Raw genomic sequence first — 26128 nt, forward strand, 5'->3', positions numbered from 1 at the left:
GATCTGAAGCAGAGATTGTAAAGTGTGTGTGGTGTCACAAGATCCCCCCACAGACAGGCTCCTAGACATCACGGGCTTTGTCTGATGCCAAGTGCTGCAGCTCTTCTTCGTCTTTTCAGGATTTTTACACAGACTGTGGATGCCCTGGAAGTGATGCTGAGAGCTCGCCTGTCAGAGAAGCCTAACCCAGCTGAGCTGCAGAACTTCTTGGATGTAAGCGGCATTGAGCTGGTATGGGCAGAGGCTGGGGGAATTGCCATCTTGTGGCAGTGTGAGGAGGGAAGGGTGTGAGGGAGAGACAGGAGGGTTTGTGTTTCTGTTGTCTCTCGAGTGGGACCCTATCTCTCGCTCTCTAGAGCGGGATCATATGTAGTGTTAGCTGCTTCAGGGCAGAAGGAAAAAAAATCACTTTCATTGAAAACAAGGGAAAGGAAATCTGATATAGCTTTTTAGAAGGCTTGTCCTGTTCTTCACAGCCAAGGACTCCGTTTGTCCTTCCTTCCAGTCGCTGACAGCTATGGCAAAGCTCTCCCTTTCCCTGTCCCTCTCCCAGAGGAGTGGGAATGGAAGGTGGGTCTCTAGGATCAGATTATGGAGCATTAACTCTGGGGTCTCCTGTCTAGCTTGGGGAGTTTGAAACCAGAAGCACAATAGCAAAGACTCTCACCCTCCTTCCTACAGAGGCAATCAGACCTGGGAAAGTAGGAGTGGCTCTCCGGTGCAGAGGGACCCACTCCTCCCTTCCTCCCCAGAGGGACTGAGTGATCCACGGATGGGAGAGTGGTATTCAGTGGTATTCAACCCTCTTGGTTCCTACGTAGAAAGTCCCTGAGGCCCAGGGAAGGGGGAGGATTGTGAGATCTGCCTGAGTCTTATCTGATTCTCTGGATATGACTGAGGGCTCAGAAGGAGAATGGGACCAGCCCTTTGGAGGGATGGAATATTGCAGGAGTCCCTCAACGCAGTGGGCTGATTACAGGACACTGCAATCCTGATGAACACAGAGGTGAACCGTATGGTGCTAAAGCCAGATTTACCTCTTTATAGGGGTATGTGTCAGGAGAATTGTCCATGACATAAATCCTGAAAGGGAGCAGGACTCAGACAGCCTGTCTGGTTAATACTGTGGTGATCAGGTCAGAGAGAGATCAGCTTTAGAGATTCATTGCAACACATGCCCCTGTTCTGCACTTTCTAACACAGGCCTCCCTTGCTTGCTCCTGCAGCACTTGGCCCCCTGGATGACATCAAAGAAAGCTCATGAGCGAGCGAGGGCTGTGAGAACCAGTGTCTGCCTGTTACAAGCGGCAGCCGAGAGTCCCAAGTTCTGTGTGAGTGATCTCGACCCCTGGTAGCCTGATGCCAGGAAGAAAGGCCCTAAGCCATGCTCTCTTCCCCTCATGTGGGACATTTTATGGCCACTGATGACAGGTTCTCCTTGTCCGCCAAACCAACACACTGATTCCTTTCCCCCCTTTGATTTTCACTCAGACGTCACACAAGTTCCCCAGGCTGGGGCTCCTGATTGGACGGCTGTCGCTGCGCGTTGGTGACCCAGAGAAGGAGATTGGCCGCCAGGCTATGGAAGGCTTGTATTTCCTCTACTCCCTCATGTGGTGCCAAAAGGGTAAGAGGGGGCTTTCTGAACTCGGAGGACCCAAAGCTCCTGCCTGTGAACAGCTAGACACTAACCCTAACCTGATGATGAGTCCCTATAGGAACAGGCATCTTCTTTGAGAACTAGGCTAGAACACAGCTTGTGAGCAGATGGCCATTTTCCCTTCTCTATGCTATAAATGGATTAGTTCAGAAACCCCAATAGGTTTTTAGGTGAGAGCCCTCTAGGGACTTTGCTGCTGTTGATTTTGTGGAAGGTGCTCATGATGATAGGTGGCACTATAATACTCATGGAGGGATGGCAGGAGAGCAGAGCCACTGTTAATGAAGGTTACACTTAAAAGGGGTATATTCTGCAGAGGGGGTTAGGGCAGAGTATGCCACAGGAACGAAGCTCTCTGTAAGTCACTGTGAGTGTGTAGTGTTTTGAAGGAAAGAGACAGTGAAGAATAGTCTCTAATGAACAGGATAAGGCTGTTAGGAAGCTAGTGATGTAGGGTCTGCCTCCCCATACATCCATATTTTCCACGGCAGAGTGTTTGTTATGCAGTAGACCTGCTGCTCCTTCAAGCACTGTGACTTCAAGCCTGTAGTGCAGCTATGGTTCAAAAACATGAATGAGAGTGGGAGGAAGCCAGTCATTTAAGGGCAAAATGGGAAGCCGTTTAGACACAGAATCATATGAAATGAAGGGCTGGAGGGGACCTTGAGAATCATGAAGTCCACCTCTGTGTACTGAAGCTAAACTAAGTACACCTAGACCATCCCTGACAGGTGTTTGTCCAACCTGTTCTTAAAAACCTCCAAGGACGGGGATTCCACAGCCTCCCTTGGAAGCTTATTCCAGAGCTTAGCTGTGTTTAGAGTTAACAAGTTTTTCTTAATAATACCCTAAATCTCCCTTGCATCGGATTAAGTCCATTACTTGTCATACCTGCCGTGGGCATGGAGAACAATTCATCACCACCCTCTTTATAAGAGCCCTTAACACACTTGTTATAAGGTCCCACCCCCTCAGTCTTCTTTTTTCAAACATGCCCAGTTTTTTTTAACCTTTCCTCATATATAAGGTTTAGAAAACCTAACTTCTTTTTTGTTGCTTTCCTCTGGACTCTCTCCACCTTTCCCAAATCTATTGTCTTCTCCTAGAACCTGAGAGGAAGGTGGGGTCTGTGACAGCAGCGCTACATCAAATGGCCAAAAAGATCTTGGGTATCTATGAGCCCACCAGGACTTGTGAGAACATCTCTGAAATTGTTAAGGTGAATCCTCAGTGCAGGGTGTAATGAAAAGTATTTTTGGCTGCAGGTGTGTTCCCAGGGTTGTACCTCTCAGTATACAGTGCAGAGCGGAGCAGGCTGAAAATAGGAATTTCTGTCCTATGGAAAATTCTGATATTTCAACATTTATATCAACTTTTTTTCACAGAATGGAAAGTTCCAAATTATTTCGATTTGGAAATGTCAAAATACTTCATTTTGGCTCAGTTAGACATTGAGTTGCATCAAACTGCCACAGTGCTTCATGGGAGTTGTAGTTCAGGTGCCTCTTGCCCCCATTCTCCTTCATGGGCCAGGATTCTGAGGTGGATTACATCTCCCATAATGCACGATGGCAGTTCAGCCAGAGGGGAATCCAGGGTGAATAATGGGAGATGTAACCAAGCCCACAGAGGAAAATGCGGATACCTGAACTCCCCTGAGGTAGTGCAGCAGCACAGGTAGATACAGATTAATGTCAAACTGAAACATTTCAATCTTTTTTTTTTCTTGTGGAAAAATTTAATTTTCTGGAAAAATTGAACAGAAAATTCCTGACCAGCTGTTGCTCAGATCCTGTCAGCCATAATAGTTTTCTTTCATCTGTATTTTAGAGGAGAACTACCTGTCCTTTATCTAAGGCTCAGTGAGCACAAAAGAAAATACTGTGAAGCATGGTTGGCCTCACTAACTGAATAGTTTGAGGCAGTGACTATACAATATCTACAGGGGTATTTGGTTTGAAGAAGTGACTAAATAATACTCTCCAGGGTATTTGGTTACAGTATCCCATATACACAGCTCAGGAGAAAGTCAAAGGCTAAATGCATCACATACCAGAGCAGTTGAGCTCTCATGAAGCATTGGTATGGTTGAATGACCTTGAAATTTTTGGTGGCAGTTCATTCTTAAATAAGTTGGAAAAAGCCAGACTTGGCTTTGTCTGAATTTTGCTTATCAATTGTGCCCGCGGCAGAGGTGTCCAGCTGGGTCACCTACATCAGGTGTTTTGGTTGTGTTCTTCCAGAGATTTGGACAATTTCTCAGCCCAGACCAGATGGCAGACCTTCTACTGACAGCTGTAGAAAGACTGAAGGAGGCCAATGAGAGCACCATTGAAGCATCAAGGACTATTCTGAATGTAATCCTGGAGAAGTAGAAGCAGAAGATACAGATGGAGGTAGTTGGCTCTTGGGAGTTGGGGAGCAGTTAGAATCTCCTGTCCTGAGGTATCATCAGTGGGACTCTTTCTTCATTGTGATACTTATATTTTAAGTGTTGCAAGTGGATTGTCTAAAGCTGGGAAATGAGCCTTTGTTCCATTGTCTCAGGACTTGGAGACTGCATCTGGAAGCACAGGGGATTCTCTTCAAGTTGCTGCAGTTCCCCCTTGTTCTGGTTAAAGAAGTCCTACTGATTTGCTCTTCAACTTTGTAGCTATCAATCTCTTCTACAAAACACTAGAGAATTGATCGCTGGGAACACTCCTGCCTTGGCCAGGAGAAGGACCAGGCAACATAAGAGGTCTTCTATAATGAGGCTTGATGTCTGCTCCAGGAAGGTGGAATTGCTCTCATTAATAGTGTCTGCCCTATTCTGCTCCGATTCTTACTCCAAAAGGAACCCCCTACACACGTGTGCACACACACTCTAAGCTGTATTGTTTTCTTCTAGGTGCCAAAGATTGTGGACAGGATCCATCCCAGCTCAGAGCCATCCATCATTCCCATGCCAGACAGGTAGTGATGATGACCTTATGCCTCCTGGCTCGTGCTTTTATGGAAGAAGTGTCCACAGCCCTTCTAAAGTGTCCACTCCCGCTGGACAGGTATGAAACTTCCTAATGACCAGGACACTGAGAGCTCACTCTTAGGATTGCTTATTCCTTCCTCTGCTCCTGAGAGGTCTCAGACTGGCAGTAGCTTCCTTGTTGTGCAGAAAATGTCTTTCTTGCCAGGGGTAGGTTACACCACTAACCACTGAGAAATGATACCCCCTCCGGCTTCCATCCCAGGAGGCTTCTTCTCCATCTATCTCATAATGGCAGGAATCACAGATTTGCCCAGACGTCCTGTATGATATTTACTAACTGTGCCATTCAATGTGTGTCACTCGCTTGCTTGGAATGAGTGGAAGGGTGGAAACCCCACTGAGGAGAGCACCTGGGGATAAATTCTCAATCTGCAGAATTGGCGCATGACCACACATAGAGCTGCCTGTGCTTGAAAAACAAAAATCTGCGTGTGTACATGGATTCTTGTGCACACTGGTACCATTGCTGGACATGCTCTCCCTAGGCTCTGGATGCCTCAACTACAACTTTAATTTAATAAATTCACAGTAGTGGGGGAGGAGGATCGCAGTAGATGGCTGAAGTCCATTGCCCCTGCCCCCCACAACCACCATCAGATATATAGTCCCAAGACATGATTTCCCCAGGCCATTGAATAACCCTCTTCAACCATTATCCTGTCTCTTCCCCAAACAGCCAGAGTAAAAGATGGGCTTTGCGGTGTGTTCAGAATGGTGACCAGTCCAGGCTGTAGCAGACCAACAGGGAAAATACATTCCACAGCTCCCACTGTTCTGTATCAAGGGAGTTGCAGCTTGAGGTCTTTCAGAAGCTGCAGCTAGAGGTCTTTCAGAAGCTGCAGCTATGGCAATATGTTTTGGGGAGAGATGGACTCGCAGTAACCCAGACATACAGGGATTTCTTTGTTGGTACCTATGATGGATTCCCCCGGGGGTGCCATCTGGAAGTGGGGTACTACTGAGCCCCTTTGACCTCCCAGCCTGGGCTCCCTTTTACACTGTACTGCTGTGACAAGTTGACAAGCTCTCTCCAGGCTTCAGCCTGCACTTTAACCAGCACACACACAGGTAGGGACACACCCAGCTGCAGTTACATGCAGATGCTCTGACCAGCTACTGCATGGGAAGGCTCCCGCTAGGGTACTTCCCAGCTACTCAGGAACACATCCCTTATGGAGTGTAAACCCACAATTATATCACCTTGCACTGTACGGGTGAACTGTACAGTGTAAGCTCATGAAATTCGCCCCCTCCCTCAATGTGGAGAGAAATATACAATGACTTTCTGCCCTGAATTATGACTCCCACACACCAGTTTTAGATAAAGCAAAACCAAGTTTATTAACTACAAAAGATAGATTTTAAGTGATAGCAAACAGATCAAAGCATATTACCTAGCAAAGAAACAAATAACGCAACCTAAGCTTAATATACTGCATAGATTGGTATGAATAGCAAATTCTCACCCTAAGTGATGATACAAGCAGGCTGTAGATTCTTAAGAGGCAAGCTGCACTTGCTTACAGCTTGAAATCCCCAGGTGTTTCATTCACAGGCTAAAAATCCCTTTAGTCTGGGTCCAGCACTTCCCCCAGTTCAGTCTTTGTTCCTCAGATGTTTCCAGGAGTCTCCTTGGGTAGGGAAGTTAGTGAAGAACCCTGATGATGTCACTCCCTTGCTTATATAGCTTTTGCATATGGCAGGAATCCTTTGATTCAAAGCCTGGTTCCTATGCCAGTCAGTGGGAAAAATACTGACATCCCAAGATCGAGTCCAGCACCAGGTGACCAGGTCACGTGTATATGTAGTGTCTGTAGCGTCCTCAGGAAGGTTCCCCTGGTGGGAAGGGCTATTGTTCTCTCTAACAGCTCATTAACTTTAATGGGCTCTTTCCAGCCAGCCATCCACCTAGACTTAGAGCCTTTTGCCTAGTGAACGTTCCCCAGGTGTAAACACATTTGAAATACAGATACATAGTCAATATGCCTAACTTCAGATACAAAAAATGATACCTGCATGCAAATAGGATAATCATATTCAGCAAATCATACCCTTTTCAATATCTCACATGACCTACCAACCAAATAGGTAAACAAGGTGAGCACAGACCAGACACTTGGGTTTTTAGGACACTAAAAACCAATCAGATTCTTAAAAACAGAACTTTATTATAAAGAAAAAGTAAAAGAAGCACCTCTGTAAAATCAGGATGGAAGATAATTTTACAGGGTAGTAAGAACTAAAACACAGAGGATTTCCCTCTAGGCAAAACTTTAAAGTTAAAAAAAACAGGTATAAACCTCCCTCTTAGCATAGGGAAAATTCGCAAGCTAAAACAAAAGATAACATAACACATTTCCTTACTATTACTTACAATTTGTAATCTTAGATGCTTATTTCAGATGTGGCTTTAGTGGATGTATTTTTCCTGCCCCGGTCCCTCTCTGTTCCGGAGAGAACAACAAAGAGCACAAAACAGAAACCTTCCCCCACAGATTTGAAAGTATCTTCTCCCCTTATCGGTCCTTTTGGTTTGGTGCCAACCAGGTTATTTGAGCTGCTTAACCCTTTAGAGGTAAAGGAGTGATTTTATGCTACCCATAGCTGTATGTTCATGACAAGCTCCATTCAGGAAATGAACTGCTGCACTCTGGAAAAGCTTTCACTCCTGAATGGTATCAAAGTGTAGCCCAAAAGGGCGAGTGGATTATAGGAGTCTAATCTCAAAGTGGCAGATAAAATCAGCAAAGTGCCCATGTCCAAAACCAAAGGTCACGCTTGGCTTACCAAGCAAGATTGGAAAGTGCCCTTTGGCACGGCTGTGCTCTGGGCTTCAGTAGTAGCCTTGAGTCTAGTACAATCCCAGAGCTGTACGCTGACTCAGAAATAATGGCAGCCCCCATTGGGGTTAGTGGAGGTGATGTGATTCTAGTCAGTTTTTCTGGTTTTGTCCCACAACCTTCTAACAATCTCTCTGCTCTGTCTAGGCTGAATCTCAGCCAACCCAGCCTCATCCAAGCTCCAGTCTCCTGCAGACGTGGGGCCATCCAGTCCCATTCACCAGCAAATCAGCTGTAAAGATAATATACAGCTGGGTATCCTCCACAAAGAGCAGGCACCATTGCCCATGTTTCCTTTGTCACCCATCTAGTAGCCTTGTGTACACCTGAAACTAGAAGTGAGAGCAGAAGTCTACAGGATTCCACAGAAGACCAGTCTAGGGGTGGACAAACTATTTCCCATATTCGCCCTCTCAGCCATCTGTGTATATAGGAGCAAAGCCACTTCAAATGGGTTCCTTCTACTCCTAAGCACACTTAATGATCAACCATATCAAAAGCAGCTGACATGTTGTCTTCATCTGTAACCAGGAGACAATCAGCCAGTGCCACTCGTGCAGCTTCAGTCCCATACCCATTTCTAAACACAGGATGAAGAGAATCTAAATACTGCTTTGTCTCTGCCTCCATGATGATCCTTCCCAATAGTGGGAGATTTCATACTGGTGATAGCAGGACCCAGTGCGCTAGGAGCCTCCTCACATTGCAGGCAGTAATGGTCTATTCATGGCAAGGGTGTAGTGCATTCCCAACCCACTGTAGACGCTAGGTCTGCAGTGTGGCCAGGTATATGTATAGAACCAGCAATCATCTGTGACAACCCCACATGCATGTGTGTGACCTGATTGTATTTTGTAGGTAAAAAATGTGGCTGGTTATCTTATAGCAGACTGCAGGTCTGATAGTGGTCTCAGCCCACCATGTTATCTGAAGGTGATGGAACGTGTAACATGAGTTGCTTACTGCTTTATGTACATAGTTTTGTTTCCTGGGTATTTGGGATGAGGCCTCATTGTACTCACCATCTCTCTGATGGAGCTCCTGACCCAAATTTAGGTGTCATTTGTCCAGTCAGACTGTGGTGTAACAGAGCTATATGTATCCGATCCAGCCTGCGACTGTCTCTCTCAACTCGTAGAGATGCAGCTGGGATGTGGAGAACACTGGCCAAAACAGAAGCAATCTGTCACTCCCACAGGCTTCTGGATGTGCTGCTGAATGAGCTGCAGGAGAGGCCAAGCACTTCTGAGGATAGAGCCTTCATCATATCTCTAGCTGTAAGAAACAATTCACACGTGACTCTCCCCTCTCTTCAAAGAGGAGAGAGGTCCACATCTGAGGGATATATTGCTGTGAATTCTCCCTGGGGAAAGGATGGGAAGAGCTGCCCTGTAGCTCTGGCAGAGCCCTCAAAATGCTCCCATTTTTCATTTCTTTGCCTTCCGCAGGAAATGCTGTGTCCCAGACATCAGCCATCTTGTCATACACGGCTGGACAAAGCTCCTTGCGGAGCTTATCAAAGCTCCTACTTAATGACATGGAAGGGACCTCACTGGTGCCATTTCCTCTGTTCCCTCAACAGGGACTGAGCAGTCAGTCTCCTCCCGCTGTCTTCAGCACTCCACCTCCTCCCTCTCCTCTTTTCTTCTTTTCAGGGTAAGCAGGCTCGCTCCTGCCTCCATTGTCAGAGGGTGGGTATAGTGCTTCGTCTCCCCAAGGCCTGAACACACCACTTTGATAGCAGCCTCAGATACAGCTGATCCTGGTTAGTGGGACTCAGGCATTTTCCAAAGGAAGTCAGTATCATTATCCCCATTTTACAGATGGGAAAACTGAGGCAAAGAGTGGGGAAGTGACTTGCCTAAGGTCATACAGTAGATCAGTGGCAAATCTGGGAATAGAATCCAGGTTTCCTGAATCCCAGTAAAGTGCTCTGTCCATTAGGCTATGCTGCCTCCTCTTTGGCATTGAAACCCTGGTTTTCTGCATGGCAATGCAGAGCATTAAGCGAAGGGATGGGAGTACCATGACAAAACAATACTACCTCTTCTTACTGGCAAAGCCCTGGGCTAAGCAGCCTTGCTTGAGTCCATGCAGCTAAGGACTGGCTATGAAATTGAAGTGCTGGGGAGAGGCAGAGGATTTTAGCTTCCTTTGTTTCCCTCCTTCAGGCAGCCAGCGCTCTGTATGAGGTGTTATCCGTATCCATGTGCACACCAGTGGCGACACGCTTCTATCCCCGCCTCCTGATGGCCCTGCTGGTTCAGGTGCACTATACCATTGGGCTCAGCCTGCCTGACAGCAGGGTGTCCAGGAAAGAGCTCATCCCTGCATGGTAACTACTGAAAGGATGAGATGTTAACTGCATATATCAGACTCTGCCCTGGGATCAGCTGCCTGTATAGGTTACTTGTCGTCATGTTCCAGGCCTTTTATGGCTTGTCTCCACCCTCCCTATCGTAAGAACGGCCATACTGGGTCAGACCAAAGGTCCATCTAGACCAGTATCCTGTTTTCTGACAGTGGCCAATGCCAGGTGCCCCAGAGGGAATGAACAGAACAGGTAACCAACAACTGATCCATTCCCTGTTGCCCATTCCCAGCTTCTGGCACACAGAGGCTAGGGACACCATCCCTTTTCCATATTGTCTTTCATTCACTATCAAGAGGTCGACTCTTTCCTCCAATCAGCCCCCAGTGCCAATCTCCGTCAAAGAAGCACCTTCACTGACCCTCCCACACATGTGGTGCTCCCCAGAAACATCCGCCAAGCTACTTCCAGTCCCTTCTTCAAATGCTCCTTTGCCATGATGCCTACAAAAAACTTGACAACAGTCAGGTTGCTGGGGTGCTGAGACCGCTGCCTGCCATGCTGAGTGGTATTGGCTTGTTGTTTCCTTGTGCTCCCCCAGCTCTGTCTGTCTGTCTCGTCTGTCAAAGTTAGAATCAGGACTCACAATTTGTCAGACCACTCTGTTTTATTAGCACAGCGCTCTGCCAATAACATTCAGAATATGTGAGCGGCCATGCAAGGCCCAAACAGTCTTATTTATACAGATAAAAGAGCGGGAATTAGACAAAGGGACAAAGAAAGCAAAACAGGAAAATTCACCTGGGGCACAGCATGCATATCCTATTTCCTTACTAACTGTTATCGATTTAAGGCTAATACTTCACCAATTGCCCTCAAACGGTGCAATTGTTCTATGTTAATGTCTGTATTCCTGACACCTGGATTGCAGCATTCCAACAGTTTGTCTTAAAGGTACAGACAGCATTTCTTTAATCCTTTCTATTTTCACAATATAATTCATTCTACTTTCACAATCCCTCCTTTTGGTCAGGCGTACGCCATGACCAACCCTTACTGAGTTCCACAAATTAACCATTCCTTATCTTAGTTCATCAGCGATATTCAAAATCATTATATTAGCACTCTGTTTTGGGGCAGCCATCTGGGTGACACAATTCTGGATACAACAGATTAACTGAAAGCATACAAAAATCACTAAAATTTCAAACAGGATAGTTAGGGCTCCTGAAACAACCAGTTTCCTATGCCAGAGAAATTGAACAGGTTACTTAGCCACTTCCATAAAGAACTCAGCTCTTCATGAGGAAGATATGCGATTTGTTCTAAGTGGCTATAGCGATCTATTACCTTATTGGTATTGTATAAACATACAACATTGTTTTCCAGTGAGAGCACAGGTCCCTCCTTTGGCCGCGAGCACTATGTCCAATGCCTGACGGTTCTGGAGGGCCACCTGTCCGATCGCCTCTGTTTCCTTGGCCAGGGCTCTTAAACTTTCTCTGGTTTTATTTGCCATTATTTAACTACTTAGGAGCCTTTTTGCCTGGTGTATTGCTCCCCCAAGTGAGGTAAAGGAACTGCCAATAGCCTCTTCCCAGGTGTCATTACTGTTCCATATTGTGTTAAACAGACAAGGTCCTCCAGTGAGGTCTGGGTAATTGAGTGGGATAGCGAGGACAGGAACACCAGTTTGAGAGTGGGCTGGGATGTGGCTGCAGACCCAGCATTTAGAAATAATAAGGGTCTGAGCTATCCACACTTGCTGCTGGATAAAAGAATTGTCATTGTGTGCACCCCAGACCTTAAGATACCAGCAGCCGAAGAACAGGCGCTACCAGAGCTGCATGTTGGAGGCAAGGCCCTTCTGGTTCTGACAACCTCAACTGAGGGAACTGCACTCACAGTTTTATGTCCACCAGGCAGCAGGCGCTCGGCTCACTACTGCTTCTTCCTGGGCCTTGCTTTATGTAGTCATCTGCTTCTGGCAACCCTTACGAGAGCGTAGATTGTAAGGTATTGCAGGCTGTTCCTCTACGTCTTCTTCTGGAGTCAAAAAAATTGACTCTGCGCGGTCCTGAGGTGGTGGTTGGTTCACTGGGGTCTGTGCATTCTTGCACTGCGAAGCATGTATCCACTCTGAGATGCCAGACAGTTTAACAGCCGTCCCTTGACTCTGGCTGTAACAATGGCCTTCACACCTTATCTTTTCCTGATGCATACATTCCTCATTCACACAAATAGATTTGAGAATACAAACAGTAGTATTTTATATTGAACAAAAAAAAACATTGCAAATTAAACCTTGCTAAGTTTTACAATTGATAACTAAGACAATTTACATTGAGACCCAGGCCTTCAATGTTTCTCTAATTTACTTAACACAGACACAATAGAGAATCCTGTCTCTTACTACCTAAATCTTAAAACAAAGAGTTAGAGAGGGCCCAATTTGTAATGCATATGGGAAAACAGAATCCTATTGTCCCAGGGGGTCATTTCTTTCGGTATTTAAAAAAGAGGGTTAGCAGGATGAAATCAAATTATACTGTAATTCTTATGGGACATTATAAAATCCTGCTCCTACATATCCCCCTTTTGACACTAAGGGCTTGTCTACATCAGAAAGTTGCAGCGCTGGTGAGGGAGTTACAGCGCTGCAACTTTGAGAGTGTCCACATCTGCAGGGCATCACCAGCGCTGCAACTCCCTGTTTGCAGCGCTGGCCGTACTCCCGTTTTGTCTCGGGTGTAGAGGATCCAGCGCTGGTGATCCAGCGCTGGTAATGCAATGTAGACACTCACCAGCGCTTTTCTTGACCTCCGTGGAAGGAGGAAGCCTCTGGTAATCAAGCTGGTTTCCTTTCCCGGTTTGCTCTCTCGGTCCCGGAGCCAGCCAGCAAACCGCAGGGAAGGAGACCTGCTTGCTCGGGGTTCCGGGACCGAGAGAGCAAACCGGGAACGCCGCGGTTTGCTCTCTCGGTCCCGGAGCCAGCCAGCAAACCGCGGGGAAGGAGACCTGCTTGCTCGGGGTTCCGGGACCGAGAGAGCAAACCGGGAACGCCGCGGTTTGCTCTCTCGGTCCCGGAGCCAGCCAGCAAACCGCGGGGAAGGAGACCTGCTTGCTCGGGGTTCCGGGACCGAGAGAGCAAACCGGGAACGCCGCGGTTTGCTCTCTCGGTCCCGGAGCCAGCCAGCAAACCGCGGGGAAGGAGACCTGCTTGCTCGGGGTTCCGGGACCGAGAGAGCAAACCGGGAAAGGAAACCAGCTTCGCCGCGGTTTGCTCTCTCGGTCCCGGAACCCCGAGCAAGCAGGTCTCCTTCCCCGCGGTTTGCTGGCTGGCTCCGGGACCGAGAGAGCAAACCGCGGCGAAGCTGGTTTCCTTTCCCGGTTTGCTCTCTCGGTCCCGGAACCCCCCTTGAAGCCGCCCAACAGCGCTGCAGTGTGGCCACATCTAACACCACTTGCAGCGCTGGTTGCTGTAAGTGTGGCCACTCTGCAGCGCTGGCCCTATACAGCTGTACTAATACAGCTGTAACAACCAGCGCTGCAAAATTTTAGATGTAGACATGGCCTCAGATTATTAATCGCCAGTGTCACTTCTTATTTAGTCAACGTAATAGAAAATACTGGGAGGTGATTTGGGCCTGTGGCTTTAGCTTTACATACATTTGTTTTATCCACCAGCACATTTTAAACATTTTAATTAAACACATACAATGTAAAACCAAAAACAATTAGGGTAGTAATATTAGTATGCCAGTAGTTGTGGGAGACCATCCAGAAAATGTTATACCAATGGTAAGCTGTTATTCTTTTATGCAGTGGCAATTTTTAACATGTCCCCATTTGCGTGTATAATATGAATAGTTCAGTTTTCCACATTTTTGTTTTTATTTTTTTAGGAGCCATCTTACCTTTTTACCTTTTAACAGATGATTGGTAACTGTTTGCCATTTAATGCCAAGGTTGATAGAGAACTCAGCTAAATCAGTGCTTACAGTAAGCGGAGACTCTTTTGGTGGTGTTGTTGTGGCAAATAGTAAATGTGATTATTGGTAAACACAGTACTTACATTACATTTACATTTGTCTTCTGGTAAGTTGCTAACACTTTTTAAACACTTTTTCCCAAGAATTAACACATACACATAGTCCATTATACAGTACTTTGGATTATCTGAAAGACAAAAAAGAACATTTTTCTGCCCCTTTTGGGGTGGCATTGATTATTGCTTAAAGATTCCATTCTTTTACAAATACCCTTCCTGACTGCAGGCAAAACAGAGGAATTACCCCCATATTTTCCTGTGTTGTTTTTTTTTTTAATAGGCAGGCCAGGTTTTAATGGCTTCTACATTTTAAGGGTTATGCAAAAATTATTTCACTGTTTAGTATTAAATTCATGAGGTGGTGTACCTCAAGTTTTGCCTCTTATATAGCAGAACAATGTTTTCCCTGCTGTGTTAAGCTTTAAGTTTATTCACAGGTAATAGCTGAGAAGCATCATTACCATATTACTTTAAAGGATTTTTCCAAAAATCATACACACTACAAGTTGTTACAGGGGTACTCACTAACATTAAAGTTATTTTAATGTTTAATATTAACAGTAACATTAGCATCAAATTTATTAAAGGTATCTTGTTATACCATGCCTTTTATGTAGGCAGTTTGTTTGCTGACCAGGTATGTTCTTTATTTGCAGCTTCGTTTGTGCTGGCAGTTTTCACCTTTGTTTATCAGTTAGGTAATTTGCATCAACACAGGCTAGGCTTTTGGATTCAAAGCCATCAGCAGAGCTCAGAGACTCTGTTTTAACACACAGGGATCTGAAAAAGAAAACACAGCCTATTGCGGCTCTTTTTGGAGCCCTAATAGGATTTTAATTCAGCAGCATGTTTCATTTGCATTTTTTTTACATCCTTTTTTTACAATATACGCTGCAGATGTCCTACGGAAAATGCACATTCTTTCTATACTATAACTTTTCAAAAACATTAGCCATATTAATTTTTACATAAGGTATAACTTTGTTTTTTTTTTTTTTTCAGAGTTTTCATGTACTTTTATTAAAGTGACAGTCTGATTACACATAGTCATTTTAAGGCTCAGTGTTTTTAACATTGCTTCTTTTTGTTTTGTGCACCTCACCTCTGCTGTTGCTTCAGAGGGTCACTGTTAACTTCTTATTCTTTCACTACAACTCTTATCTGCTATTGTTACAAAAAAACAAAATAAACAAACAGACTCCAGAATCTTTACCTATTCTCCTGATTTTGACTGCCCTATTGCAGCCATGACTTGGTCTTTATTTAAAAACATTTTAATTTTTGTAAAGAATCAAGTTACCCCTTAAGGGTTAAATGCTAAATCCCAAAGCCAAACAACACTAATTACCTGTGTCTTGCAAAAAGGTCTGTCAGTTTTGCAACTTTGAATTAAAGAGTCAAATGAATTTTTAGTGGCATTAAAAACAAAAACAAAATCAATTTATCTTACACCTACAAAACAGTAGTTTTACAAACCAGATGTGCTGGTTTAGATTCTTAGAACTTTACATATTTTCACAGACATAGATACATACACATTTTCTTTTCCTTAACATTCCTTTACACTGTTTTGTTTTTACATAGCTGTATATATATATGGATTATTTACAGGCACTCTTCTGGAAAAGGGCCCATTTTCCCTTCAGAATGTCTGCAAAGAAACCAAGAATTCTCTCTCTTTAACATGGTCCTTTTTAACATTTTCCACAAAGTTTAACTGCTTAATTCTCTCCAGCCTCTATAGTTAACTTTTCACTCTCTTTTCTTAAATCACTTGTTTATGTTCCAAAATGACACCTTTATCACCTTAGATTTCACCCTTTTAAGTATTGTTCCAGGGGTTCATGCCTGCACTTACTACTTTTTTTTACTTCTGACACTATTCCCTTAGGGCTTTCAACCTGTTTCTTTTCTGTTGCTTGCCTGCTTGTCTGGGCCCGATCCTGCTTTTTTCAATGAACCGTTTGTGAATGATATTGTGGTCATTTCACAATTTTGAAAGAAATGTTCAAGGAAAGGGACCAGAAAGGGTGGGGGCTAGTTGAGGAGCCCCCCCGCCCCCAGCCTTGCTGAATTGGTAGTGGGACACTATAAAGAATCAGTTTCTGAGGCAGACAACAAAGGGGAACAGAACAAGGGACTGTTTGTCCTTTTTACAATGAGATGGGAGTATGAAGGGGTTTGGATCGATCCGGGGTTTGGAGAATGGGGTAAAGGGGAGCGCTCGGTCTAGTGGTGGGAGAGGAGGCTTTTAATAAAGCTTTTAACTTATTATTTGAATAAGTGAGAGAGGCCAGTTTTGATTTTGTCCACCTATGATTTGCCTCTTCCCACCACTGCATGAAACAATTAACCTCTCCTTTAGCCAATTTAGTTTTAGGTTGGCCGAGTTTGTCCTTTAAGACGTCCACTCAGTCTTTGTTCCAAGATTTTAACAGTGGCCACTGAGTTTTGGGATCCTCCTGAGTTAGCCTAGACCATTTTCCCAGAAATTTACAGGAGTCTTGACCCTTTTTACAGGAGTCTGGACCCATCCTAAATACATAAAATGAGCCGGCGTTCATTTAGGGAACTGTCCCGACTTAGACGTCTGGTTACCAGTACAGGAGGACTTTCACACACCAATCACACAAGAAGGAAATTCAGGTTCGTCAGAGCGATGCCTGCTGCAACACACAAAAGGAGCCCACAGGCTACTGCCTCAATTGCCCTTGCTTTCACACTAAGGGTTTTACCCAAGGTGTGGTGCGGCTGCAATTGTGCAGATTTCACTCACTCAGACTGCGGGGACAGGAACCCCTTGGTCGGCCGATCCCCAGACAGAGACGGCACCCAGACTCAAACACTCCACAAGAGGACAGATAGACACAGAGACAGGACAGTCCTCAGTCCGGACAAAACACAGAAATAATTACCTGACCAGATTCCTGATGTCAGATCCCAGGATCCCTACCAGAACAGAGTGGGAACCAACAGGTTCGATGGCGTAGACCTCACTGTGGCTGTGCGCCTTTCCGCTCTAGTGGAGGACCGCTTGGGCCAAATGCCCAGGTGCCGGCTGCCACAGTCATCCTACAAAAACAGTCAGGAATCACACAGCCCCAGTGAAGACGGTTGCCATCTCGGTGGAACCTCCAAATTGTCAAAGTTAGAATCAGGACTCACAATTTGTCAGACCACTCTGTTTTATTAGCACAGCGCTCTGCCAATAACATTCAGAATATGTGAGCGGCCATGCAAGGCCCAAACAGTCTTATTTATACAGATAAAAGAGCGGGAATTAGACAAAGGGACAAAGAAAGCAAAACAGGAAAATTCACCTGGGGCACAGCATGCATATCCTATTTCCTTACTAACTGTTATCGATTTAAGGCTAATACTTCACCAATTGCCCTCAAACGGTGCAATTGTTCTATGTTAATGTCTGTATTCCTGACACCTGGATTGCAGCATTCCAACAGTTTGTCTTAAAGGTACAGACAGCATTTCTTTAATCCTTTCTATTTTCACAATATAATTCATTCTACTTTCACACGTCTCATGCTGAGATGTAACCTGTTTCATTTATTGCTTTGTACAGCACCTGGCACAATGGGGTCCTAGTCCAGGACTGGGATTCTTAGGTGCTACTGTAATACAAATAAATAATAATCTATAGGACTCTATCTTAGCTCCATGCTTTCCATATGCTTACACCAGTGAAGTCACCCCTCAGCACCCCAATGCTCCTCTCTCTCTTACAAACAGTGATGTTACAGCTCCATGCATATGTGCTGTGCAGGGTGGGGTGTCACTGATCTGGTCTAGCGCCGTCTCTTGTATGTGCAATATGCTTACCCACAGCATGGCATTGGGCTCAACGGCTCAGTTATAGCCATCCAGGTGCCGCATGGGAGCAGTGCGGGCTTGGGCTCAGTTGCTGTGCTGCCTGTTCTAGGCCTCAGTGCAGTGACTGTGCATTGGACATGCAGTGCAGGGTTGGGGTTGCCATCTCTATGACATTGCAATGCACTGCGAGTCCCGTCTTGGCATAATGCAGGTATCTGAGGGGATGGGAGAGAGGATTGCTCTGAGCAAGGCCATTGTCGCTTTAATATGGGTTTTGCTCTGATTGCAGCTGTGTTGTGAAGACAGTGAAGACTCTTCTCCTAAAAATGGGATGCCACTACGAGTTCACCTCTGTTGAGGAGGAGGGAGGCTGGGAACTGCTCACTGGCTCTGAGGAGCACCATCGCGGGGTAGGCCTGCTTGCAAGGTGAGAGGTGAGAGCTTTGCTCTTGACAGATCTTCCCATCCCTCCCTTCTGCCAACTGCTCCCCCCGCCGACTCACATCCTCTGTAATAAGGGCATCTGTTTGCTCCCCTGGTCCACTATTCTTGCTGCGAGCTGTGGTGGATCTTGTACCTTCTGGTCCCGTTCCTCGAACGAGGTGATAAACAGCACAAGATCACAGCGATGTCCTTTTTCATTGAGGTAAAAGTTACTGGCACACATCTGTTGTAGTACAAAAGAGCATAAGCTGCATTTTCTCTTTCTGGCCTGGTCAGCTGACCTCAGACTCCAAGTGTCTCCTATATCTGTTTCACTGAGCTTTTGGGGAAAGCCTGAATAGCCTTTGAGAGAGTTCAGGAGACTGTGTGCATGTCAGAAATAGCAATAATACTCTGCCCTTCGACAGCAGCTTCCTTCTGAGGATCTCAAGACACTCTGAACGTTTCTCCCCACTGCAGAACGTTGAGGTAGATGAGTGTTATCACCCCCATTTTACAGATGGGGAAACTGCAGTAACAAGGCCTTAACTCCCCAAATCACTAAGAAGTCTGTGGCAGAGACCAGAATAGAAACCTTTTAGTCCTGTGCTTTGGCCTGTTCTTCTCTCTTTTCCTAAATGTAGGTTTATAGTATGTAAGTATCTTTTATAGACAGGCCAAAATTCTCAAATGTGAGTACCTGGCTTTGAGTACCCACTCCGTCTTTAGGCACCTGAATAAATAGCCCAAGGTTCATAAGTGCTGAGCACCAGAGTTCCCATTGCAGTCACTAGTTGCAGGAGCTCAGCACCTCTGAAAATCAAGCTGCTTAATTGAGTGCCTAAATATGGAGTTAGGTGCCCAGCTTTAAGCACCCATGTTTGACAATTTTGGGCTTTAGGACAATCAAGCACCTTCGTAATGGCAAATTATTTTGAAATGTTTGTGTTTCCCAAGTGCCTTTTTCCTTCTGCAAAAAGTTCCAACTCTTAGTACCGCCTGCTTCTATAGCTTATACCCAGCCCACAAGTTTTTCATTGTCAGAGCTAAGGAGAAGTATGTTTGTGAATTTCCTTTTCCTTGTGATGGATATTTGTAGCTCTAAGAGAATCGAAGGACTAGCCATTGTTTTATTTATATGGCGGGATTAGAGAGACAGCCCTTGAGCTCTCAGCTACTGTGGTAAGCACAGTAGAAATGCCTCTAAATAAATCTTAGCAGTGAGCATTTTATAGAAACAAAATAGGAGTATTTGGTACCAAGATGAAGACATTAAACGTTCTCCTTAAGAACTAGCCACCAGTTCCCTTGTAACTGCTGGAGGGCTGGAATGGGAGGAGCCGGTATTGAGCTACACTTAGGGTTCCCAAGGGAAGCTCAGCCCTAATCAATTGCAAACTCCCCTGGACTTGACTGGGGCCAGAATTTCATGGCTGGTGCTTGCATGGGAACAACAAAGCTGTTGCACAGAACAAAGGGGGTGTGGCCAGCACGCTGACTCTCACACACTAGCCAATGGTCTAAGATCATTGCTTGGGTAGCAAATGTAACCCTTCTGCAGCAACAAGGGTCGGGTTCAGTATCAAGGGGTTCCGTTTCAATAACACAATGCAAAACCGGCTCGAACCCCCACCCAGTGACCTGGGACAATTACATGCCACCCCCCCGGGCGCCTCTAGGAGGCAATACTTCCCCACTCGCAAGCACAGAGTCTGAGTGTAGCAAAATCCTTTTAATAAAGGAGGGAAACAATGCGGCATCCCATTGGAGAAATACCACAAACAGGATTATAACACAAACCATAAGCAAAAACCCACCTCCAAGTATGTTTGGCAATGTCCTTTCCCCCTTAGGGTCTTAAGTCCAATCATCCCAAAGTCCAACAACCTGAAAGTCTCTGGTCAGTGCCACCCCAGAGTTCAAAAGTTTATCTGCAGAGTTTTACCCCCCCAGCCTGGGTGGAAATGTGGGGGGGCACACACAAGGTGTTAAGGGGCACCTTACGTGGGCCAGGGCCAACTGCTGTGCCTCTCCGTGGAGTTCTGCTGCAGCCTTCACCACGACCAGCTCCACTACACCAGCTGTGCCGCTCCTCCAGCTGTCCCCGCAAACTGCTCCACTCCGCTCACTGTTCCATGGGCTGCTCCAACACGCTGCAAACTGCTCCGCTCTGCCAGCCGCTTAGCAATAGATCTTCACTAGTTAAGACAGCACTAGGAGATCTCAGGTCAGTAAGCTTAGCTCTTTTAGTGATTTCAGCTTGTAGTAGGGGAGCCCTGGTGCTGGTGCACCATTGGCCCAAAGTGAATTCAGCTCAGCAACCTCTAGATGGACTCCTAATGGAATCAAAATTAGCTCTACTCTTCAACAGTGGAGAGAGAAAGATGTGCAATTGGTGTTCCAGTCCCTCAAAAGGGGCCCATACCATCAGATGTACACACCAGCCCCCAACCTCTCTCATTTCAATGGGTTTTGGCACCCATGTCCCTTTTCTAGCAAGTGCAACTTAATTGATATTGAGACATCTCTGGCATAAAGCAGTCTCATAGTTCCTCATTCAGATAATCAGGGTGACAACACTTTATTCCTCCTGCCCCGATAACAAAGAAATTGGGGATCCCAGAGCTGTCAAAATAACCATCCCAGGCTGCCGTGGGCTATGCTAGGTGGGGTGGGTGTGCCAATGCAAATACCTGAAATTCCTTTCCACACTCCCCATAATTCACCACCAGATATCAGGGTAGAGCTCATCCTGACTCTGCTTACACATATGATTCACCTGTATAATCTAAAAAATCTCGTAAAGGCAGCCCAAGGAATGGGCATCATGCCCACTGCAGACACAAGGGACGGTTTTTGCACTTGTTGTTGGTGCATGGAATAGACTTCATGCCCACAAAGGGATAGTCTATGAATATATGGAATGAGATTCTTACCTGCCTTGAGCACAAGGAGCAGGCTTCATTCCCACCCTAGGCATGGCAAATAGACTTCATGCATGCTGGAGCATTTACAGCAATGTCATGGTAATGCTCATCCAGAGAACAGACAGACAGCTGTCTGTTTTGCAGCCTGTTATTGGCCTGCTCTTTGTCTTTTTTATCTTCTCCATATGCCACAGGCAAAGTGGCTCCCAGAAAAATATTCTGTGCTCCGTCTGCTGAAAGGACTGACTGACCCAGATCCAGTTATCCGAGCGCTGTGCGTCAAAGGACTGATCACCATGGCAGACTGGCCAGGGAAGGTGAGATGGAATCCATTTCATTACACAATCGATATCCGTGTAATTACTCCAGAAGTATCAGTAACTCTAGTAGAAATCTAGAGTGACTCTCTCAGCACTAAAATGCTGTTGATAGAAGTGAAACAGATTCCATTCTGTTTGTGCAAAACTAGAACTGCTGATCTGGATGAAAGCTAGGTGAACCGCATCTAGAATTGCTCCAGATCCCAGCTTTTCAAAGCAGACCCAGAACCATTTATCTGGATCTGAGATCAGTGAGCAGGATTTAATATTGCTCCAGATCTCAGCCTTGCAAAGCATATAAAAAACCCTCTTAACTGGATGTACTTGAAAATGCTGCTGCATCAGTGAAACTTTCGAGGAAGAGGCATGTCCTCATTGATAGGGCGCGACCAAATTCACATCCATTTTGCTCAATTTCACAGTCAATGGATTTTAAAAATCATGTCATTATTTCACCTATTCAAATCTGAAATTTCATGGTGGTGTAATTGCAGAGGTCCAGACCCAAAAAGGAGTTGGGTGGGGGGAGCACAAAGTTATTGTGGGGGAGTCGCAGTACCGCTACCCTTACTTCTGTGCTGTTGCTGGTAGTGGTGCTGCGTTCAGAGTTGAGCAGCTGGAGAGCAGTGGCTGCTGGCCGGGATCCCAGCTTTGAAGGCAGAGCTGCCGCCAGCAGCAGCACAGAAGTAAGGATGGCAGGGTATGGTATTGTCACCCTTACTTCTGTGCTGCTGTCTGCAGAGCTGGGCCCCCAGTCAGCAGCCACCACTCTCCAGCCACCTAGCTCTGAAGGCAGCAGTGCAGAAGTAAGGGTGGCAATACAATGACCCCCTGAAATAACTTTGCGACTCCCCCTGCAACTCCCTCTTGGGTCAGGACCCCCAATTTGAGAAACACTGGTCTCTCCTGTAAAATCTGTATAGTAAAGGGTAAAAGCACACAGAAGACTGGATTTCACGGGGGAGATCAGATTTCACAGTCTGTGATGTGTTTTTCATGGCCGTGAATTTGGTAGGGCTCTGCTCACTGGGTATCTAACACTGCACACTAGAGACAGGGTAGGAAATAAATTTCTGCATTATTGGATAAAATGCAATCTGATGGCTGTTTATGGATTATAGCAGTGGTTTTCAACCACAAACCCCTGGGGGTCCACAGACTATGTCTATGTTTTCCAAAGGGGTCTGCACCTCCATTCAAAATGTTTTAGGGCTCCACAAATGAAAAAAAGGTTGAAAACCACTGGATTATGTTAAAAAGGGGCTAAGATTATACATTGTCATCTTTTACACCTTTACATTGTCTATTTTTGGGTACTTTAGTGCCTGGCCATGTCCTAGAAAAATCAGTTTATTAGAATTGTCATGGCATAACTGTGAGCAGAAATCAGACATTTCCTTAGCAATGAAATAAATGCAAAAGGGAAAAGAAAACCTCATGACTGCTTTGTTTCAAAGTTGTTGTGTTTTTTTTAATTGTTTGCCTCTTATATTCACATGTGGTAGCCAAAAAAAAAAGCCTCAAACCATAGCTATGACAAAGAAGTGAATTAGGAGCAGGGAAAGAATGTGACATAGGCTGTAATTTACAGGGAACAGGGTATGAATTCTGTGGAAAGTCCATTTTAAGCTAACCTTGCCATTTTCTTGGCAGCTTTTTCCGTATTTAGAAAAATTATCGGAAAATTAATCTGTCTCACATTGGTGGTTTTCTTTTTAAACTGAAAACCAGAATCCTTGGTGAGACAGTGTAGGGGTAGTTACTGCATCAACTTCTTCTGTATAGGAGATAAAGGTCCTGGTGCCAGCCATGATACACAGCTTGTGTGGAGTGGACGGGAGGCTGATTGTGGAGGCTCTTGCTGATGTGAAGAAGATTCTCAGAGGCTTGGATGTAGCAAGTTATGTTGGCTGCATCACCAGTCTCCTTCGACTCCTCTTTGATGATGTAAGACAACGGTGTGTGTGAAAAGGATGAGGGAAGGGGAGCCGAGGAGCATGTCCCTTGCACACCAGCCATCAGTTGTATCAAATAATGGAAGTGAAACAATGTCACTCTTCCTGCTTTCATTCCCTTCATTCTTGCTCCTGCCCCACCACAACTGTCTTGTGCCTGTCCCAGCTCTGTAGACCCTGCTGTCTATGACTTGGAGGCACAGCCCATGCTGTAGCCATGCCTAACCAGGTTAGGCCCCTATATAGCATGTGATGGGGGCTGTTTATGGTGTGATACACATTATGCTACAGCTACGCATGTTGCACATGGCATATTTCAGTCACACTACACACTTTGTGCAACCGAATGAGTGTGGAAAGAGCAGTGATTTCAGCTCTTATCATATATACTGACCTGTTAAGTGCTGAGTGCCCTCAACTGCTATTGATGAAGTCATTAGGAGATGAGGTGACTCAGCACCTTGAAGGATCAAGCCCTGTATCTGTATGTAATGCATCGCGAACACTATGTTGTACAGCTTTCCCTTACCAAAAGGGGAGACTGTGTGATGTATTATGGATGCAGTTCTCAAACTTCACTGCACCACGACCCCCTTCTGGCAATAAAAATTACTACAGGACCCCAGGAGAGGGGGCCAAAGCTTGAGGCTGCCCACGCCTGACCACTGAGGGAGAGGGGCAAAGCCAAAGCCCCACTGCCCCAGGCTGGGGGGGCCAAAGTCGAAGCCCAAGGGCTTCAGCCCCAGGCAACCCTAGCCCTGCTGCCCAGGGCCGAAGCCCCTCGGGCATGGACTTTGGCTCTGGTCCCAATAAGTCTAAGCCAGCCCTAACGACCACATTAAAATAGGGACGTGACCACTTTGGGGTCCTGACTCACAGTTTGAAAATTGCTGCATTATGGGAAATGTAGTCCAACTGGGGATGCTGGCCCATAGACAAGAACGGGAATACAAGGCACAGACTACAACCCCTGTGGAGAACTGCAATTCCCATTTTCCACTGAAATCTTTTGACCAACATATTTCAATTTAAAAAACACATTTTCCACAGAAAGCAGGCGCTTCTTGCGAAAAAAATTTGTTTTGTCAAAAGCCCTAATGTGGACCGTGTAGCAGCATAAACATTGTGGTAATTTTCATTACAAACCAAGAGGAGTACTACTGTTCACTAATAAGACCCTTGTCTTCCTGACTTCCTTGGTTTGTGTCTCTCTCAGGAGAGAGTGAGTGTGCGTTCTGCTGCCATTTCCTTGTTTGGAAAAATGGTCAAGGAGGTGAAGAGGAGTCAGGGTCTTATGAAAGAGGAGGATGTCTTGGACAGCTTCCATTACTTCTGCACCTGCAAGAGGGCAATCCTGACATGGCTGAGGCAAGTTCCTACAGTAATTTAGCTCCAAGCCTCAGTCATCACTATCCCCAGACATCTCTTTCTCCATCTCCACCTATCAATGTAGGATCTTCTCCTAATCTATCTACTCTAATGTGTTTCCTTCTGGAAAAAAACGTAGAGCTTCCCTATCACCTCATGAAGAAGAAATTCCAGGAGATTCATTTTCATTGCAGGTTATTAACAGTTGGAAAATATTACCAGTTCCCAGTCTTTTAACTGTGGGAACTCCATCCTGTCTTGTAGAAATGTAAGAATGCTCTAGATGAATGTTCTCGACTCCTGGAATGGAGACTACCTAAACAGGTGGGCAACAGAAAGGCCTGGCACAACCACCAAGAAGATGTGGATGAAATCTGTCAGTACCTTGTAAGTAATCTCTGGGTTCATTGTTAGAACTGTGTGTTGATTTGGTTGAGGGAGGGTTTACACGCAGTAAGATACCCATTTATCTGGCTGTGCGGGTAGGGTTATGAGGGGTTGTGTCGGGCCATCCCTGTCATTAAGCTTTCATTTTGTGCATTATTGATGTCTTAGGTGAAGAAACATCAGGAAACTGTCCAAAGGTTCTTGTTCCAAAGCCAGTGCTACCTCAGTAGCACACAGCCTTCTTTACGAAGGGCTGCAGCCATGTTCATAGGTAAATACAGAAAAATGCACATTTCTTTAGCAAATTCTATAGAAGCACTTTTTCAATCTGTTGCGCTGTTTCCTCTAATAGTGCAAGTTAATTGCTTTTTACCAGATACCCTGATTTCTTGACCTGATAGGATTTAGTATTGGGTGCAATACAGAACCAGGAGTCACTCCTGGATTTTATGCTATCAGAATACCCCTAAGGGCCCCACCCATCAGCAACTAATCCTGTGAGGACCTCCAAAATTCCCCTGGATGCTCCTATAGGAATTTATCTGCAAAAATGTATGTCATCATCTTGAAAGCCAGCCTCTCAGTATGACCCAAATCCAAAGCTCATTGGAGTCAGTGAAAAGCCTCCAGTTGACTTCAGTGGGCTTTTTAATCAAGTCCTATCTCCTTAGCTTCTCCATCTCAGGATTTAAGAACTTGTCCAAATACCTGAGGGCATCCTTGTGTGAAAGACAAAAACTCTGGAAGTCCCTCTTGGAGGGTGGGAGAGTAATGGGAATTCCCTGCTTTTAATGGCATGTTCAGGGTTCCTGGTTATGCACATGGACAACATGATGAGAATGAAAGATTTGGACATCAGAAGTAATGATAAGTAAATACCTCATTTTTAAATTCCTATGACCTTGGATGAGTATGTGTGCGTCTGAGTGTGTACATGTGCCTGAGGAGGCATTGGGATTTATATGCACAAAGGTCAGTACTCTTGCTGTGCAGGAACTGTATAAATAGTATTGGTAATAGTTTGAATCTA

At 45.5% G+C, this 26128-nt stretch overlaps 1 protein-coding gene across 1 annotated transcript in view; it reads left to right on the forward strand.

Moving 5' to 3' along the window:
- MROH7 (maestro heat like repeat family member 7) overlaps positions 1–26128 on the forward strand; it is a 45605-nt gene that overhangs the window by 17529 nt on the left and 1948 nt on the right. Inside the window, 16 exon segments of the mRNA XM_030573938.1 lie at positions 120–231; positions 1227–1331; positions 1492–1627; positions 2767–2879; positions 3904–4031; positions 4612–4704; positions 8640–8805; positions 9700–9863; positions 18008–18147; positions 18252–18364; positions 21263–21385; positions 23174–23335; positions 24560–24659; positions 24662–24711; positions 24976–25098; positions 25267–25369. Of these exon segments, the coding sequence (XP_030429798.1) occupies positions 120–231; positions 1227–1331; positions 1492–1627; positions 2767–2879; positions 3904–4031; positions 4612–4704; positions 8640–8805; positions 9700–9863; positions 18008–18147; positions 18252–18364; positions 21263–21385; positions 23174–23335; positions 24560–24659; positions 24662–24711; positions 24976–25098; positions 25267–25369 (1931 nt within the window).

Source organism: Gopherus evgoodei, chromosome 8 (genome assembly GCF_007399415.2).
Source record: "Gopherus evgoodei ecotype Sinaloan lineage chromosome 8, rGopEvg1_v1.p, whole genome shotgun sequence".
Classification (NCBI taxonomy): Eukaryota; Metazoa; Chordata; order Testudines; family Testudinidae; genus Gopherus; species Gopherus evgoodei.